Source organism: Pelodiscus sinensis, chromosome 9, assembly GCF_049634645.1.
Source record: "Pelodiscus sinensis isolate JC-2024 chromosome 9, ASM4963464v1, whole genome shotgun sequence".
Classification (NCBI taxonomy): Eukaryota; Metazoa; Chordata; order Testudines; family Trionychidae; genus Pelodiscus; species Pelodiscus sinensis.
Genome location: NC_134719.1, coordinates 57020483 through 57034262, shown reverse-complemented (window position 1 = coordinate 57034262; position 13780 = coordinate 57020483). Strand labels below are relative to the sequence as shown.

The 13780-nt window shown below is 49.5% G+C and overlaps 1 protein-coding gene across 1 annotated transcript; it reads left to right on the top strand.

Moving 5' to 3' along the window:
* The first annotated feature begins 498 nt into the window (after positions 1-498).
* LOC142830689 (uncharacterized) lies at positions 499-4856 on the top strand. The gene is made up of 2 exons (XM_075937144.1): positions 499-737; positions 3438-4856. Exons 1-2 carry the CDS (start codon positions 661-663, stop codon positions 4636-4638), a joined length of 1278 nt encoding a protein of 425 aa, XP_075793259.1. The 5' UTR covers positions 499-660; the 3' UTR covers positions 4639-4856.
* The last annotated feature ends 8924 nt before the right edge of the window (positions 4857-13780 follow it).

Below are 13780 nucleotides of genomic sequence, written 5' to 3'. Positions count from 1 at the left end.
TGTTGAGAAAACTAAGCAAACAAAAAGGACAAGGAAAAGAAGATAAGGGAAAAAAACAAACAGGTTTCCTTTTTATCAGGAGAGCAGGCATTCTCCTTTTAAGGGTGGCCATTTTGAACTCTCTTTAAATTTAACATCCCTAACTCCCTCTCTCTCTCTCTGTGGCTCTGAGTCCCTGAACCTTCTAGGGGGCCCAAAACCAGCCTGTGACCACATATTAAAATTCCTAAAGTGACCCCCCCCCCCCCCACGATGAAAATTATTGTCCACCCTTGGGTTAGGTGATTGGTCTTTTGTGGCCTTACAATCTGCCAAGTACATGTGGCACTGAGCAGCCTCTGATGATTCCATGTGCAGCCTGCTTGATTCCTAGCACTAACATTGAGTGAGTAGGGGTAATGCAGGGGGGAGAGGCTCAAATATGCAGAGGGGCTGGCCAGGGGCAGGACAGGGTGTGGAGGTGACATCACAAGGCCTTTTTCGGCATCTCCGCTTATTGGTTAAAGGACGTTGCCAGGTGGTGAACTCACAGAGACTCCATGACAACGGCCAGGTAGGACAGGATGCGGGGCTGGGGCAATTTCAGACTCCCGTAGCTTTGCGGACGGGAGTCATCTCGAGGTCTGGTCTTCTTACCTTGAGTGCTCTCAGGCCTCGAACATGAACACTAAGAAGAATCTTCTTGGAGTGTTATACAAATCCAATTCTGAGAAAAGAGACACATCTCTGCGGAGAAGGTAAGAGCCTGTGATAGATTTGGTGCTGGTGCTGCCTGACCTATCTGGAACTCTTCTTTTCCCACCTAGGATTTTTGTTCCTTACCACTGGGGAGAGTGGAATTTGTGTCTTTTGTTTCCCTTTTCCCATAGCTTCCTGCCCTGCCAGAGTCTCACTGTTGAGTGGATGAGATAGTGATAAGGAGAAGACTCAGGACTTTGTTCTCTTTAACACCCAGCATATGAGCCAGAATGTATCATCTGCTTGGGGAATTGTTCAGCTTCTCTACATTGGTTGGGCCTGAGAAGTTCCTGATTCTGTCAGGAGTAGATTGTTCCACCCAACTATCTGCCCTGTTGCTAAGGAGGTTGAGGATCTGTGTGTGTGTGTATGTGTGTGTGTGTGTCACTGCCAGGAGTGTATAATAGGAGGTGCCCTATTAGATGGAGTCCTTACAGATGATGTGGTGCAGTAGAGCCCCATTTTTCCAGCCTTCCATTGTGCAGCTTTCCATGTTGACCTAATAACCAGCGCATGCAGGGCCAGCAGCAGGCAACCCTCCCATGGCCACTAGATGGCGCTGTGGCCTCACACTTCCCTACTCTCCTGAAGCAAAATGCAGGACAATGTAGCACTTTAAAGACTAACAAGATGGTTTATTAGATGATGAGCTTTCGTGGGCCAGACCCACTTCCTCAGATCAAATAGTGGAAGAAAGTAGTCACAACCATATATACCAAAGGATACAATTAAAAAAAATGAACAAATATGAAAAGGACAAATCACATTGCAGAACAGAAGGGGGATGCGGGGGGGTGGGAAGGGGGAGGAAGGAAGGTAAGTGTCTGTGAATTGCTGATATTAAAGGTAGGGAGAGTGGGATGTTTGTGAGTTAATGGTATTACAGGTGATAATTGGGGAAACTGTCTTGGTAATGGGTGAGAAAGTTCAAAGACTTGTTAAGTCCTTGTTGGCAAGTGTCGAATTTTAACATGCATGACAGTTCAGAGGATTCCCTTTCAAGTGCAGATGTAAAAGGTCTTTGTAGCAGAATGCAGGTGGCTAAGTCATTTAGAGAGTGTCCTTCCTGAATATCTGAATTTTTGATCATCTAGTTTGGTCCAGGTTCCAATTTGACATGACAAGTGGGGCTCTGCTGTGTAAGAGCTAGGGGTTGCCAGATGACTTCAGCAAAAATACCCGACACGCTTGACATTACATCACAATCTCCATTACATCTCATTTAGAAAATACCAGACATTTTATATTTTCTCATCTACATCTTCTCAATTTGTTTCCCAAACAGCTCAAATACTGGACTGTCCGGTTCAAAACAGGACACCTAGCAACCCTAGTAATAGCTGGAGGGCCTGGGCAATGCATGTAGAGCCTCCTTCTCCTCCCCCCACTGTGCCCCACAGAAAGACACATGGAGCAGCCACTCTGAGCTCTGGGGTTGTGGTAGGCAGGGAACTTGGCACAGGGTTCCATTAGCAGCTAGCCTGGAACCGCCTAGGTAAGTGCCTCCTGGCCAGAGCCTACTCTGGCACCCCAACTCCCCGCCTTAGGTCACAATCCCTCCTGTTCCTGGTCCCTCCCAAATCCTGCACCCCCTCCTAGACCTCTCCTCCAGACCAGAATCCTCTCCTGCACCCCAACCCTCTTCCCTCACAGCCCATACTCTTTCCTGCACACCCGAACCCTACCCTCAGCTCCCTTTCGCATCCAATTTCTGTTCCAGATCCCACCTCCCCTCCATAGAGAATTGTGGCCCTTGACCTCTTGGAACAGCCTCCCCATCAAAAATTAATGCCCATCCCTGCTTTAAAGTATCTTTAATTTTATTGGTATTTTGAAAAAATGCTCCTCAGAGGTTCACGTAAATGAATTTGCTATATGCAATATGTTCAATATACTGTACTTAGCTTCTGTGAAAGTATTTTTAGGGACAAGCTGTGGTTGAAACATTTTTACCAACTTCAGCGATTAAGGCATAACAAGACTATGAGGATCCTGAAGCCAGAGTAGACAGCCTAGGTCCTAGTTTTTAGGTGGCTGAAAGTTCTTTGTTTCCCTCTCTCCACCAGCAGTAGCTCTGTCTCCTCCAGATTTAGCTGAAACAAGCGTGTCTTCACGTGCATGTTAACTCAGATCTTTGGGAGATGATTGCATGTTCTGTTAAGAAAACACCATGGTGGCTACATTTTTACACTGTCGTGTGCTCACCCTTTGGAAACAGGCTTGCATAATATTTCTGTGGAAGATTGGCCTGTGTTCTACCACTTGCTGCTGTGGATAGAGGTAGAGGCTTAGATTGAGGAACAAAAGAAAGCAGCTCTTGACAGACTCTTTAAAAGAGGCTGTTGGCTCTGGGTGGAAGGAGGTGTGAATGAGGCCACATGGACTAATCACCATCAAAAGATGTCGAGTGGCAATGACAGTTTTAAAATGTAAAAAGCAGTTCCCCTGTACACCAAGGAGTGCAGTGTAAGAGCAGTAGTATGTGCCCTGAGGGGCTGAAAATACTGGTCGGTGCCAGAGTATTAGAAGCTAAAATACAAGTCCCTCTAATATTTCAGAGCTGTAAATGCTCCAGCCTTGCTCAAACTGCCTGTAGAGTTTGTTCTTGTGAACGTTTCCGGGATTATCTTTTGACATCTCTTGCTCTGTCAGACTTGTCTCCCCTTGGAGTACTGTTTTAACCCATCCTTCTTTTTCAGCAGTGTTCAGACTCTGGAACAGGGGACATCACAGCCCTCTCTGATGGTGGCATCCCAGCCTTCATTGGGGACATCGCAATCCTCTCAGTTGACGTCGTCGCAGCAGCCCTCTCGGGTGTCGTCGTCGCAGTTCTCCCAGGTGACGGTGCCTCAGCCTTCTCAGCTGTTGTGGCCAGACCCCTCTCTGGTGCTGCTATCACAGTTCTCCCGTAAGTTAGTGCTGCTGTCCTCTCAGGTGGTGACACTGAAGCTTGCCCGGACAAGAGTGCTGCAGCCCTCCCAGGTGTTGGCATCCCTGCCTTCCCAAGGGACCTCCCGTGTGAGCGCTTCCACGGCTCCGCCGCCCGCTCCTCCTCCCCCCACACCCACTGCTCCGGCTCAGCCCTGCTACCGTCGCCTGTCTACCTTATCAAGCTGGAGCCACCGCCAGTTGAAGCAGAGCTCGTCTCTCCTTTGCGAGAACAGCACAAACGCGGAGACAGTTCCGTTCCACCTGCCCCGGGCGATGCTGGCTGCTGAGTCGGCGGGCGGAGCAGAGGGGCCACGCAGCACCACCATGCCCCTACCGCCCATCCAGCCTCACGCTGCTGTGGCCTCTGGCCCCGCCACCACCCGTGCACCACCTAAGAGTCAGGTGGCTCCGAAGAATCGAGCACCGCCACCCAGGGAGAGGAATCCGCGCAGGACGCCTCAGGCGGGGACCGGCCCCTTGCCTAACTCTCGCCTCTGCGCCTCCCTGCAGCAGCAGCAGCAGCTACAGCCACATCCACCGCAGCAGCCACAGAGGTCGAACCCGACCCGTACCCGCGGCCGCTCTGTCAAGAACCCAGGTGCTGCGGCGAGGAGGGAGCCGAAGGCAGCAGTCCCAGCGACACAGTACAACATCAAGCTCACGGCCGACGCAACCAGACTGCTGCTGCGACGCCATCTGGAGAAAGAGTGGGGGTTCAAGAATCCCATCGACGACACCGGGCTACTGCCGGGTTCCCGCAGCATGGCCGGCCTAAACCTGACCTCGATAATGAAGATCTCCCTGCTTAACGAGCAGAATCGCTACGATGATGAGGAGTACGAGGAGGATCCGGCGCCGGGGGTCGTGGATCAGGAGCTGGTGCGCAGGTGCACAGAGTGGCTGCGCGGGGTGGAGGAAGCGAAGAGAGAGAACAAGATGGAAACCCTGCCCCACCTGTACGGCCCCTGAGACAGAAGGGCGGAGAACCATTTCGCCGCCGCTCCTCGCGGCAATACCCGAGGCTGCCCGTCTGCTGTGCCTGGAAGCGGAGTTCATGCATCCACTCCGACAGCTGGTCATGTGACCGACCCATCCCGCTCCACACATTCGTATCTGAAGACATGTTCAGAAAAGGGTCCGTTCTACATAGAAAGGAGGAGGTGGGGGGAGAAAATAAATACATGTTCACCGTTGCTATGTCGTGTGTATTTTCATTTCACATGTTGTGGCAGTTGGGGAGAGGAGAAATTGGGGCAGGCTAGTCAGTGCTTCTCCCGCTCCAGCTGAGGTGCTGGATGTTTTTCTTCTGAAAGCAGGAGCCTAGCAAGTTTAATAGATGATGGCCAGGATCGGGACGTTAACCGCTGTGCTTTGGGGGTGTTTAAATGTGACCAAACGTGAGCAGAGAAATGTTCTCAGCTAGTTAACTTAGTGTAACACAACAGGTGCTTCATATTCATATTTCATTCACTCCTCAGTTTGAAAGATAAACAGTGATTACAGAAAGATTATAGGCTGATTAAGAGCCGGAGAATGAGGATAACCTAAATTTCCTTCAAAGACTTAAATGTCTGGGAGATAGATAGCTCTTACCCGGACATACAGTTTGGGCAAGTGGTGGGTGGGAGAGGAAGGCATTGTGCATCATCGGTATATAAATAGTCTAGCACAGGGTTACTCAACATGCCATCCGTGGGCCAACCCGTTTATTTACGGACTGTGGTGCAGTTTGGGTTTATGCGGGGCTCCACATACGACCCACAAGTGGGAGCCTAAAGAAAAAAGTAGTCACTATAATGGTCTTCTCTTGGTATGCGTTTTAGTAGTTAAATTCCTGGGACTGTCATTGCTCATTAAAAGTGCATACGGGTGGAAATGGGGTAAATATTACATTTTATGAATATCAGCAGAACTGATTTAAATAGGGCCTGCATGTTGTGTAGTCTTGCCTTAATCTTTGTATTCATGCCTGTCAGTTTGAGAGAAGCTATTTGCATACGTATATGCAACCATACTTAATTTGGGGCCCTAGGCATGTGCTGTGAGTATCTCTGTGGCCTCCAGGGCTTCCAAAGTTGAGTAGCCCTCATCTAACTCCATCACCGTATGTCTAAATTAAACACTTTCCAATATGTTAAAAGGGATCTGTCCTGGTAAAAAAACCCGACAGTTTAAAGTTGCTACCCACTAATCATACTGTAGTGTTAGTGAGAACCTTTTCTCTGTGTGCCATGTTGTTCAAAAACCTAAAGTCACAGCAAAACAGTATTTAATTTAAAAAACGCTTAAATTGTACACTTCACGCTTGGGTCTGATCAAAGACATTAATTATCTTACCCATTACAAAGATAGTTTCCCCAATTATCACCTCTAATATCATTAGCTTACAGACATTTACTCCACCCCTCATCCCCCTTCTGTTCTGAAATTTGATTTGTCCTTTTCATATGTGTTGATTTCTTTTATTGTATCCTTTGGTATGTATGATCGTGCCTATTTTCTTCCACTATTTGATCTGAGGAAATGGGTCTGGCCCACAAAAACTCATCACCTAATAAACCATCTTGTTAGTCTTTAAAGTGCTACATAGTCCTGTTTTTTGTTTCAGTGAAATAGAGTGTGTGAAATCCTGGCAGTGCTGGCATTAGGCATAAGCAATCCACACAGATTGAGTAGCTCAAGGGGGCTCCCTATTTGCTTTCTTAGTGTTGGAGGGGTGCCCCAAAATATTCCTGGTTCGGAGGGCAGTACAGCCTCTGAAAGGGTAAGTGTTTAAAGAAAGTTAAGCGTGTGAAAACAAGATGATTCAATAGCCTTCTCGACTACTTGTTGCCACAACAATACTATCATTCACTATCTTAAGTATTTACTTATGAATTTTCTAAGATGCTCTGGCAAACCTCTTTCACAAGAAATACATTTGATTGAACATGTTAACGTGAATTTATCAAATATGCTGTAACGATAAAATAGAGTGTGTGAAATCCTGGTTTCGCTGTGGTCAGAGGGAGTTGTATCTCAGATTTTAATGGAACCAGAATTTCACCTAATATTATTGTCATGGCTCCTTCCCCACTCTGGCATGATAAATGCAGAAGTGGGGGCCAGCAAGTGTACCCCAAAGCCTTATCTACCAGGCTTTGGGATCAAACTCCCCTCAAAATCTTAAAAACCTAGATCTTGGGAATAAAACTTCCGCTGCCACCACCCAAATGTTGATAAAGAAATCAGGGGAAAGATCATTTGGGAAATCTTACCCCCAAACTTTTACGAGGATTAAGCCTAGTTCGAACTAGCTAGTTTGAATTAAGGGCTGTGTAGCCCCTTAATTCGAACTAGTGGGAGGCTAGCCCTAAAACAGCGGCCAACCCTAGGGACCCTGGAGGAGATGGACCGAAGATAGTGACCAAGCCATTTGTCTCGTGCCATCCCTCTCCAGCCTTCCACAAACCTTGGGCAGGGACACCACTCCTACCCCCTGGCTAATACCACTCCATGGACCCAGCCTCCATGACTTGATCTCACTTCCCTTTAAACTCTGTTCTAGTTGTAGCCTTCACAGCCTCCTGCAGCAAGGAGTTCCACAGGTTGACTCTTTGCTTTCTGAAGAAGAACTTTCTGTTACTAGTTTGAAGCCTGCTACCCATTCCTTTCCTTTGGTGTCCTCTAGTCCTTCTTTATGGGAACTAATGAAGAACTTTTCTGTATGCACCCTCTCCACCAAACTCCTGCTTTTAGAGACCTCTATCCTGTTCCCCCTCCGTCTCCTCTTTTCTAAGCTGAGAAGTCCCAGTCTCTTTAGCCTCTCTTCATATGGGAACTGTTCCCAACCCCTGATCATTGTAGTTGCCCTCCCCTCTCCCAGCCTCTCTCTTCCCCTCTCCCACCTCCTTTTCCCAGTCTCCCCAAGTTTTGTTCAATAAAGACAGATTCCATTTTTGACCACAATTGTCCTTTATTTTGTATATCAAGAAAAGGGGCTAGGGAAGGTTAAGTGGAAGGAGGTGAGGGAGGAATGGGGTACGAGCCCCCGATGGGGATGACTGGGCTGGCTCTGCGGGCTTCTGGGGGTGGAAGCTCTAATTCGAACTAGTTTTTAGTTCTAGATGCGTTAGTTCGAATTAGCTTAGTTCGAACTAACTCTGTAGTGTAGACATACCCTCAGGGTCCAGAAGCAAACTATTCCATTTTGTAGGAAAGACAGAAAGTCTGGCAGGAGTCCACCTTGGATCAACCAGAAGATTTTATATGATCTAAAAAAACCAAACAGGAGTCGTATAAAAAATGGAAACTAGATCAATTGACAACGGCTGAATATAAGCAAACACACATGTATGCAGGAGCAAGAGGAGAAAGGCGAAGGCACAAAACAAGCTCAATCTAGCTAGAGACAAGGGTAACAAGAAGTCCTTCTACAAATATATTAAAGAGAAAGACCCAGGACAGAGTAGACCAACTGCTTAATGAAGACAGAAACAACAGAAAACTTGGAAATGGGCAAATGACAGAGGTGTTAATGACCTTTGTGTAAGCGGGGGAATGGTCCCGCTATTGTGGGGAACCTTCCTGGCTTCTATACACCCCGGTGAAATGAACCAGCGAAAGGATCTGAGTCCCCGCTCCCACTTCCTTTACCCCACGGCTCCCTGATCCTGAGGGCTCCCCCTCCACTCTCCTGAGTAGCAGAGCCCTTGAAACCCCAACAAGGCTGGGCCCAGGTTTCCTGGGGCTTAATCCCTGACCTTGTAGTCACTAGGGGCAGGAGTTAGGGTGTCCCCACTCCGAGGTGCTCTCTTTACACCGGAGGCCTTCTTGGCCCAGTGATCACTTCATAAGGTTCAAAGCAAATACAATTTATTAAACAACAACGGATTAAAGAGAAAAGAATAAGAAAAAAATGAGAATGGTTAAATGAGAACACACAGCTCTGCTCTGTAGCACAGGGACATCAAAACATCAGCCTGCAGAGTATAAGGACAGTCCACAGTCTCTTTCTTAGAGGCCCTGGATATGCTGCAGGGGGGGCTTCAGGCAGGACACGCTAGCTCTGGTAGTGACCACACAGTCTCAAGCTCGAAGTGGCCAGACCCCTCTCCCAGTCCAGGGCCTTTCCCCACACTTTGCTGGTCCCAGCTGCTCACCACATCCAGCTGCAGGCTGTGCTGCTTGGCCAGTTCCAGCTCCTTGCGTTGCTACTCTGCTCCTTTTTGCTCACTGGGCCCTGCCAGTCTGCTGCTCAACACAGGGTCTGCATTCCTTGTGCCCTGTATGCCTGGCTCTGCGGCCGCAAAAACTGCCCCTCAGCACAGCTTGCACTCCTCTTAGCAGTGTCTCCGCTCTCTGTTCCTTTTGCAGGACTTCTTCATACAGCTTGCACTGCTCTTTTCAGCTCTCTGTCTTTGCAGGACCTCTTCTGCACACCGCTTGTTTGCTCAGAGAGAGAGAGAGCCAGAACAATCCCAGCTCACAGGGAGGACGGGGCCTGGCCTCTCCCCTTCCTCACTGGCCTGTCCAATCTGTCAATCAGGCTGAGCTGGAGTGTTGGCTGCTTTCCATTGTCTCTGGGGTCAGTCAGTCTCATGAACTCTTCCCCTTCAGATACTGGGAGCTGGCAAACCAAAAACTCCCACAGAGTTTTAGTAAGGAGGAACAGTCCCCTTACATTTGTTTTGATTTTCACCCAAAAGATTAATGGCGGTGGATGCCTAACATGCGGAAATGGGGTAAGTTTAAAGATTAAAGAACAAGTTAAAAATTACTTAGAAAACTTAGATGTCTTCCAGTTACCAGGGACTGACTAAATACATCCTAGAATACTCAAAGGGGCTGATAGGAGATATCTGAGACTTTAACTATCATCTTTGATAGAAGCCATAGGGGAGATGTTTTTTAAACTCTTGCAGCCCAGCTCCAGCCTGATAAAGAGGCAGCAGTGTGGAATGGCAAGGGGATCCTTAGGAATGTGGCAGGAGCACACTGGCTGCCAGCCCTGCCCCCCCAGGGACTATAGACTAGTTGACTAACTAATAAAAATTAATGCGGGTACTTGACTATTCAATTAAATGATATTTCACATCCTTATTATCTATACGTTACCAGGAAAGAAAAAAAGAGTTTGTCCCATTTGCTCTTTTTTCTTTGAAGAGGGCCAAGAAATTCAGTTCTCAGCCTGGAAGACATGGTCATGACTGGACAACTCAAGCCATGACATCACAAAAGCCAACAGACTGAAAACAGATCAATCAGCTCTGACTTGGACGTCCTGATCTGTTGTGCAATTCTCCAAAATGTTCATTAGTTATCGGAAAGTTTTTGTAAAACTGGGGATGTAAAATCCTGTTGAAAATATTAACTGGTTAAACCAGGGGTTCTCAAACTTTGATACCACGACCCCCTAAAAGGCTCAATGAATTTGTGTGACCCCCTCCCCCACTGCCCTGGGTCACTTCTTCCCCCCTTCTCACCAAACTCCTTGCCCTCCTGGGTTTCCTTCAAGGCGTTTGCAGCCCTCAACGCCCTTCCCCCCGTCTCTTTCTCCTGTGCGCCTCTTTTCCGCTCCGTTTCTCTTTGGTTCCTTCCCTCTCTCCTCTCCTCCGTCCTCCACTCCTCTCCCATGTCTCCTCTGATTCCTCCTCTGACCCCCACACGCCCTTATTTACCTCTGGGTCCTCTGCCCCGACCCAATTCCCCAGCCCGCTGCCTTAGGGACCCCGCCCTCCCTAGCTGGCGCGGCTAGACAGTCATGCGGCGCGGCTAGCCAGCAGCTGCCTTCCGCCGCCCTGTCGCTCTTCACGGCCCGGGGGGAGGGGTCGCAAGTGAAAAACCAAATCCAGCTGCGACCACCCCTCTAAGTTGTTTGTGACCCCCCTGGGGGTTGCGACCCACCGCTTGAGTAACACTGGGTTAAACTACACGTGGGCCTGGTCAGGCTGCTCTTGCCCATCTGCTTAGAGCCTGCCACACTGCGGGAAGAGGTTTGTTTCGGCCCAGCTGGCCTGGACTGCACCCTGTGGCGTAGCCTGGCAAGGCTGCTCTGATCAGGCTGGGCACCAGGTAACTGGTTACCAGTGAGCATCACCTAGTCTTTCAGGTCTGCGTTATACGTCATACACAAGCAAACAACACAAAACTACAAAAGGAAGCCCAACTAAACATTGGAAAGAAACCTTTAACAGCCCTGTCATTTAGAAGTGATTCTTAGTGCACAGTTGCCAGTTCTAAAAGCCCCCTTCCATGGTGTTCGAGACAATGACTTCCAAGTCCCTGACCACATTAGGGTTTGTAACCATGTTTAGAATGTTTTCAGGACTTTCCTTTGCTTGTGTAATTCATACATATTGTTTTATGATGTTTTATTTTGTATGCTGCAAAAGGAACAGTAGACTTACAAATCCAGGCCATAATTCCCTTTTGTAATGGCAACATTACTCGCACATGGTGAAGTGTCAAGGCTAGAAACACTGATACCAGAGCACTAGGACAGGGAAAGTCACAGGTCTTCAGTGAGACAAGTTATTTTACTTTAATGGCTCATAATAGACTCCTGCCAGTGCTGGGCCTGTATACTTTTTCTGGACTGAGTGTAATATAGAGTGCGGGAAAATCATTTATTTGTGGAAAAAAATAAAACATTGAGGCATATTTTCTGCCCCATCATGGATTGCTTGAAAGCTGTTTTTTAGTTTTTTAGAGTGTTACATGTAGGCCTGATAGAAATAGATTGAGCAGAGTGCCAATAAGGCTTCAATAGGGTTGTTCTGCATATAGTGTGGGTTATTGATTACAGGTCTTCACCTTAAAAAACAACGAATAGTCTAGTAGCACCTTAAAGACCAACAAAATATGTAGAAGGGATCATCAGAGCTGTAACAAGGATGGGGAAGTGGCGCACTCGCCCCAGTTGCAGTCCAGGAAACTCTATGCCCCCCTCCCGGCCCCGGACCCCTTAAAGGGGCACGGGCTGGCTACGGTGCCCATGCCAGGTGCAAGCCTGCCAGCGCCCAGCGAGCAGACCCTGCACCTGGCACGGCACAGAGCCACCCACCCGATGTTCCCCAGCCCACCCCCTCTTCCCGGGACCAGGCTGGCGGCTCCCAGGAGCTTGCCCTGGACCGCAAGAGGCGGGCATCTTCCTGGGCTAGTGCGGACATCGTGGACCTCGTCCACGATCTCCGCACTAGGCACAGGAAAGTGGCCGTCTAGGGCAGGAGAGCTGCCAGCCTGGCCACCCAGGAGTAGGTGTGCATGAAAATCAAGGGGTTCCACTGAGACCCCGACCTTGAGCCCTGAGCTTACAATGGCTGTCCTGGGTCAGACCAAAGGTCCATCTAGCCCAGTAGCCTGTCTGCCGACAGCGGCCAACCCTAGGGACCCTGGAGGAGATGGACCGAAGACAGTGACCAAGCCATTTGTCTCGTGCCATCCCTCTCCAGCCTTCCACAAACTTTGGGCAGGGACTCCACTCCTACCCCCTGGCTAATACCACTCCATGGACCCAGCCTCCATGACTTGATCTCACTTCCCTTTAAACTCTGTTCTAGTTGTAGCCTTCACAGCCTCCTGCAGCAAGGAGTTCCACAGGTTAACTATTTGCTTTCTGAAGAAGAACTTTCTCTTACTAGTTTGAAGCCTGCTACCCATTCCTTTCCTTTGGTGTCCTCTAGTCCTTCTTTATGGGAACTCATGAAGAACTTTTCTGAATGTACCCTCTCCACCAAACCCCTGCTTTTAGAGACCTCTATCCTGTCCCCCCTCCATCTCCTCTTTTCTAAGCTGAACAGTCCCAGTCTCTGTAGCCTCTCTTCATCTGGGACCTGTTCCAAACCCCTGATCATGTTAGTTGCCCTCCCGTCTCCCAGCCTTTCTCTTCCCCTCTCCCACCTCCTTTTCCCAGTCTCTCCCAGTTTTGTTCAATAAAGACAGAGTCAATGTTGGAAGAAACGTTATCTTTATTTTGTACATCAATAAGAAGGGGGGCTAGGGAAGGGTAAGTGGAAGGAGGTGAGGGAGGAATGGGGTACGAGTCCCCGATGGGGAGGACTGGGCTGGCTCTGCGGGCTTCTGGGGGTGGAAGCTCTCCTGCAGCCCCCCGATTGCCCCCTTTCCCCAGATGGCAGCCTGCGGCAAGTGCAGCCGGGCTGATGGCCGAGTGGTGTGATGTGCCCAGTGTGGGTACTCTGGGCAATCCAAGCCAGGACTGGTTTTCAAGCGGGGCACCCCTTAGAACTGTCTGTCCGGGGTGGGGGTCGGGACCCTTTAAGCGCAGCCCTCGGCTAGCCTGAGACAGCATCTCCACGCTCTAAGTCCTCCTCTTATGCCCTGCCGGCACTGCTTCCGGCCATCCTTAAGCCCTGTTCAGAGTCCACTCAATGTGGACTTGCTAGTTCGAATTAGCAAAACGCTAATTCGAACTAGTTTTTAGTTCTAGACGCGTTAGTTCGAATTAGCGCTGTAGTGTAGACGTACCCTCAGAGCTGTAAATACTCCAGCCTTGCTCAAACTGCCTGTAGAGTTTGTTCTTGTGAACGTTTCCGGGATTATCTTTTGACATCTCCTGCTTTGTCAGACTTGTCTCTCTTTGGAGTACTATTTTAACCCATCCCTTCTTTTTCAGCTGTGTTCAGACTCCAGCATTGGGGACATCGCATCCCTCCCAGGTGGTGGCGTCGCAGCCCTCCCGGGTGATGTCGTCACAGAAGCCCTCCCGGGTGACAATGTAGCAGCAGCCCTCCCAGAGGACATCGCAGTTCTCCCGGGTGACAGAGCCACAGACCTCTCAGGTGGTGGCACCACACCACTCTAAGGTGGTGGCATCACAGCCATCGCAGGGGACATCGCATCTCCCCCGTATGGTGGCTCCGCAGCTCTCCCGGGGGATGTCGCAAATCCCCCGCGTGGGAGCTTCCCTGGCCCCGCCACCCGTTCCTCCTGTAACCACACCCACTCCTGCTTGGCTCCCAGAGCAGGGCCGGCCTGGACCTGACCTCATTAACTAAGATCTCACTGGTGAACAAGCAGAACCGCTACGATGACGATGAGTACGAGGAGGATCCGGCACCGGGGATCAGGAACCCGAAGCTGGTGCGCAGGTGCACAGAGTGGCTGCGTGGGG